Genomic DNA, 6,000 nt, shown 5'->3' on the forward strand with positions numbered 1-6,000 from the left:
CACATGTGGCAAGAATGAGAGGCCAGCTTGGACTCAGGTCCTCTGCCTTAGTCACTGCTCTTTTCACTGTAACCCATTGCCTTATTTGGTGAATTTGCATATCTACCTTTGCCTGTCTACCGTATTAAACATAGAATATAACACACACACACACACACACACACACACACACACACACACACAGCATTGCATTGACCATAAAAGTTTCTCCTCTGCAAAAAGATAGTTTTTTGTATATCTACATAGTCAGTGTCCAATTATTTGAACATGGATAATCTGCAGCTTTATTTTCCTTTTTTTTAATTAAAAAATTTAGTATCTTTAAACTCTCTTCCCTTTCCTTTTTTATTGTAAAATAGGTATCCTGAAAAAGGAAATGGCAAATCACTTCAGTATCTTTGCTAAGAAAATCTCACTGGGGTCATAAAGAGTAGGACATGACTGGATTCCACTTAACAGCAACAGCCACAGAAAGGCCGACTTCTCTTTTCATCAGTTAGTGGATTTGGAAGGAGTTTTAAAAAACAACTTTAAGATACTTGAGGTCTTTGCACCCCTCTTGCCTAGCACAGTATCCAGCACATGGGGGCTCTTCACATATCCATGTTCAAAAATTGATTAGACTGAACAAATAAAATTACAATCTCAGATATACTACAAAAGATTTTTTTTATTGTAAAATCAAAGTTTTAGAATCTCTTTTGGTTCTGATTGGTTTCACCATTGCTCCCCTCGATTAATGTACCCTAGTACTTAATGTAGAAATGGACAGCTTTTTTGAATGCTTAAGTCTATCCTGGGAGGACTGACCATTTTGTCAAAGGGCACAAAAATGGCAAAATGTGTCTGGGCTTTTTGTGTTTTTTCTTGGTATAGTTAATATTCTTGCTTCCTTTTTTTTTTTAATCTATCACTGAGGACCCCCCCAGAAATCATCTATCTGCCATGTTTCTCACATATCCCAATATCCTCACGAGCTATGCGAATATTTTTATCTAATTTACTTCATCTGTTGTTTTGATTACTGGCTAATTTAATATCCTCTCTCCTTTTATATTTGTAAAAGCCAGTGAATGCAGAAATGTGCAGCCAGCCTAGACCCTCAGGCCTGTGGATCAAGATGGCAGGCTGGCCTGGGCTCCCTTGGGGACAGTAGTGCCAGAAGGGTGATTGGACACAGTGACCTGTCTGCATGAGATGAGACAAAAACAGGAGGTCTGTAATGCTGATGAACTAACCTGTCACTCACAAGCTCAGGTCTGCAAAAAAGAGAAGATGCAGTCAATATTTAGTGACCACACGGGGTAGAAATGCAAACAATCATTTATTTTCAAATGGCCAGACCCCATTAGAGATGCACGTTCGTTTTATTTCTCCCGATCCACTGGAGAAAGGGGGAGAAGACCCAGAAGTCACTTTGTGGTTCCATTTTTAAAGAATTTGAAAATAAAAATGGAACGCTGTAAAAACTCATCCTGAGATTCAGGGCATACGGAAGCCTGACGCAGCTTCTTGCTCCCTGAAATCAGGGTTGGATTCCAAACAGTGCAGTTATGAATCAAATTCACTATGAGCAATGAGTTTCTAGATCTTGACATGCCGGGCAAGGAGACCGGTCTGCGGAATGCTGGGCTGCTTAATTGCTTGCTTGGGGGAGGGAAAATCCAGGGGGAAAGGTAGAGGAGCAGCAATGTACCTTGGAGCACGCATTCCCAGCTGCTAGATAATGGGCAGTAGTACCAGCCTCTGTCTACCCATTGTCATCTCCAGGGGAAGCCACTGTGGACACTGGCTCCTGGAGGTGGAAGAAATTGAGATAAAGGAAAATCTGGAGCAAGCCTCCCAGAAGAAGCTTTAAGCACTCTGGAGGAAAAATGGGTCTGAAAAACAGATAATTGACTCCTGTAACCCTGGTCATTTGGCAACTAAGCTGGTGTTTGTGGAGTGGGGAGTGGATAGAGACATAGAGAGAGACACAAATATATAAAAATATATATACACATATATATGGAGAGAGAGAGAGAGAGAGAGAGAGAGAGAAATATAGAGAGAAATAAAGAGAGAGAGAGAGAGAAAGAGAGAGAGAGAGAGAAGAGAGAGAGAGAGAGAGAAAGCACTTAACATTGCAATTCTAAAATATACATGTAAAGGGATGCACACTAAATTTTGACAAATGGGCAGATCCACAACTCTAATGGATCTCTGAAAATGGCATTTAAATCGACAGCTATTAGAATTTGGGCATAGAAAGCTACAGAATTTGCTTGAAGTTGTGCATCTCTACAACGTCAGAAGTTAAGCACTCATTTAGCATCCCTTCTTCCTTCCCTTGAACCATAGCAGGAAAACTAGATTCATTTTCCAACATTAACATGTCCTACTTCATCCTACATCAGCAGCAAGGCATCTGCTTCATTTCAGCTTTCTGATTTTCAGGGAGAGAGGATGATCTTTAGCCATTTTTTCTTCTCCCTTCAAAAGCAGTTTAGTGTTTTAGATCCAAATCAAACAAATCCATTTTTTTTTCCTTCTCCAAATAAATCCATGAAGTTTATTTCAATTGCAATTTGCAAACTAGCAACTTTTCTGATTCTAAGCTGCCTTTAGAAAGCGCATGCCTTGAGTTGTTGTTTTAACCAAATAAGTGATGAGACACAGACTTTTTTTTCAAAACTGAGTCCTTCAGCATAATGACTTATTAAGTATTTATTCTAATGTCAAAACGCACAGCAAGTTGTCAATATATATGGGACTCCTGCGTACTGCTCCTGGAAACAATATTTGGAGTACATTAAAAACTCCAAATCGTATCATCATCGTGATGACAGTGACGATGTTGACAATGATGATACCCCAGCCTTCTATTATAACCCCCAAAGGAACAAAAAATCCTCTGTCTTGTCTATGTAAAACCTGTTTCATTTTGATTCCCAGCCCGCTGTTATTGATTTTCACAGAACATTAGTAAATAACAAAATAGAAGGATCGCACCTGATTCTTGCCCGAGCCGCTTTCCTCAACTGAGGGACACCCATGTAATAAGCCACACGGAGGGAAATCGCATTTCTCGTTGGAGAGCAAAGCAAAATCATGTCAACTAGTATTTATTCATCGCCATGTATTTAAACAAGCGCCCTGCTTACGGACGGGAGACAAATGGGGGGCTGATAAAGCAGGACGGGAAAGCACTCAGGAACTCAAGTTTCATTTGGACATTTGTTTTTAAGTGGTGGTTCCTATACGTTTCCCCACTGCCACGATTGTTTCAGGAACATTTTATGGACTCATCCAATAATGCACACGTGTCCCAGAAGGAAATGAGCACTTTACAACATGGTCAAGATGTGTATTTTTTTTTTCCCTGACAAATAACTGCCCATACTTCATTACTGGAAAGCCTACATAGCAGAACAAAGCTTTAAAGTTAAAAAAAAAAATTCCTCGATGAAGAAAAACAATCACCATCCCTATCTCTTGCGTTGAAATGAGTGCAACTCACTGGTAAACAAGGCATTCTCTGTCTCACATTCTCCATCTAAAAATACATTACAAGGCACGCTGGTATTAATAAACCATGTGCTTTCCGAGCCGTAAATGTTGGGCTGTAATTTAGTTGAAAACCGTGTAGGACGGTGTTTTTCTATGACTGTATTAAAAATACAGGGGACAAATTCTGTGTCCCTAGCATAACCAGCTTGTCTTAATTAGACACTGTGTGTGTGTAAAAAAAAAAAAAAAAAAAAAAAAAAAAAAAAAAAAAAAGGAAAGAAAAGAAAAAAAAAGAGCCATACACATGCAAAAATAAAAAAAAAAAATAGAAACTTTTGAGAGTTTTAAAATATCTTTTTTTATAGTATTCAGAATCTATGCCTCAATGATCAATGAATAAACTGAGAGGACTTAGAAAATTGTTAATCAAAAAGGATACCCGTGGATTTTTGAAAGCCCAGGAATCCCAGGCATCCTTCCCCACCCCACCCCCTTCTTCACCTCCCACCCCCCTCATACTCCTAGACAAATAAACCTCCCTCTGCCAGAGGACCCTCTGATTTCTTCCCCTCTCAGTTCATTGGAAGGCAAATTCAAAGACAATGCCTGGACCTCCTCTCTCTGCTCTCCACACCAACATCTCACCATGGACAGAAACTACAGATTTCACAGAAACCACAAAAACACAGAGAAGCGGGACTCACACTGACCCATTTGGCAGACAAAGACGCCCAAACAGCCAAGCTCTACACCAGATCAGCTGGGGAGGCCTCTGCGAGGGATCCTTCTGACATTTCATCACAGCAGCCCCAGCCCAGCTCACCTCCCTGAGTCCAGGAAGGCAGAACAAAATAGAGCTGTTTATGAGAGCTGTTGTACGGGATTGCATTAGAGCCGGCCACCTGGCCCTTCCAGATTGTGGCAGGGCTCCATTTGCAGCTGGCCCCCTCGGCAGCACGCGAGACACCCCCATTTACCAAGCTCCAACACACATTATCTGCATCAGGAGTAAAAGTTTTTTTTTTTTTTTTTTTAAAGAACAAAAAAGAAAAAGAAGAAATAAATCAAAGGAGAAATCTTCAGCCAGGACTGTAAAGATTTCAGTCTTTAAAAAATTTAACAGTATCAGAATTTTTTTTTTTTGGTTAAAAAAAAGACCTAACTACCTAGGAAACGTATGACTTTATCCTCCATTTCATCCGCTTCGTTTCTCTCCCAAATCACAGTAGCAAAGTCGAAAGCAAGATCTACAACCCAGTTTTCTCAAAACTCAGACAAAATTTTAAGGTGGGATATTTTTAAAAGCATTTATTCAATAGGAGTTTTAATCACTGCTGCCCTGGCCAGGTTTAATGTGGTCTTGTGGCTGCCTCACTCTCAGGACTACACTGGCAGGCAGCAGAAATAGAGATAGAAAGATGGTACTGTAAATATGAATTATGTGAATCATATGGGGAGACCCTTGTGGAAAAAAAAAATCAAAGGGGAGTTGAGAGATGGCTGACTCCATACCTGACCAATTACAGCTTGCATGGTCCATGTGTCCTGCTGAGCTGAGAGATCGCAATCCATCATACGTTGTCTTTGAAAAGGAGAATGGGGCTTTCTGGCATGCATCTGTCAATCAACTTCTGCACTCCCAACCATCACCAAAAGCAAGGGAAAAAAAGTCCAGCCGCTCCACCAAATAGGATGAAACAGTCATGTGACCTCCAGCACACACACACACACACACACACACACACACACACACACAGAGGCACTTCCAAGGAACGGAGGAATTTTCTCCAGATATGAAATGACATTGACAAATATCCAATACCAAGTAAATAAAGTGGGACAAACAGCTAGTCACCAAAGACAAAACATTTGCTGAAATCCTCAGCTAAAAATTTAACAAACCTAGAAGAATATTTAAAAAGCCTAAACTTTCTGGTGAAGGTATTATTTTTAAGCAGATAGTTAGTGAAACTTTAACCCTTTGTCTTCTTCTTCTCTCTTTTTTTCTCTTTCATTTGTCTCTTTTTCTCTTTCATTCCCATTCCTTTTTCTTGTTTCTCTCCCTTTTTTCTTTTTTCCTGTTCTTTTCTTTTACCTTGCTAGTCTTTTTTTCCCTTTTTTACTTTTTCTTTTCTCCTTTCTTTTTTCCTTTTCATTTTTCCTTCTTTTCTTTTCTCATCTTTTTTTCTTTCCTTTTTTCTCTTGCTTCCTTTGAAATGCATTGTGCTGCTTCTCTGACTACCCAATGATTTTAGTCACATATTCTTCAAATTAGATTTAGATTATGTTAAGCAACTATTACAGAATTATTTTCTTTCAATTATAAGCTTGACACCCATTCCCTGGGATATTAGTTGACTAGAGATATTTATAAACACTCAAGCCATTTATGTGAACTGTAATGATCACTCAAAACAGAAAGCATTCAAATTTGAGTATTTTTAGCCACATTTGAGACATTCTATAGGCTAAGAGTTGGTTTGCTCACTATTCTCCCAAACTCATAACACG

General features: G+C 39.4%; 1 protein-coding gene across 1 annotated transcript in view; it reads right to left on the reverse strand.

The window, feature by feature from the left end:
• The window catches only part of POU6F2 (POU class 6 homeobox 2), a 471,135-nt gene extending 465,963 nt beyond the window's left edge, over window positions 1-5,172 (reverse strand). Inside the window, exon 1 of the mRNA XM_051978682.1 lies at window positions 5,002-5,172. Coding sequence (XP_051834642.1) covers window positions 5,002-5,106 — 105 coding nt within the window. The 5' untranslated portion in view covers window positions 5,107-5,172. The remainder of the gene's footprint in view (window positions 1-5,001) is intronic.
• Window positions 5,173-6,000: the final 828 nt, after the last annotated feature.

Source organism: Antechinus flavipes, chromosome 1 (assembly GCF_016432865.1).
Source record: "Antechinus flavipes isolate AdamAnt ecotype Samford, QLD, Australia chromosome 1, AdamAnt_v2, whole genome shotgun sequence".
NCBI lineage: Eukaryota > Metazoa > Chordata > Mammalia > Dasyuromorphia > Dasyuridae > Antechinus > Antechinus flavipes.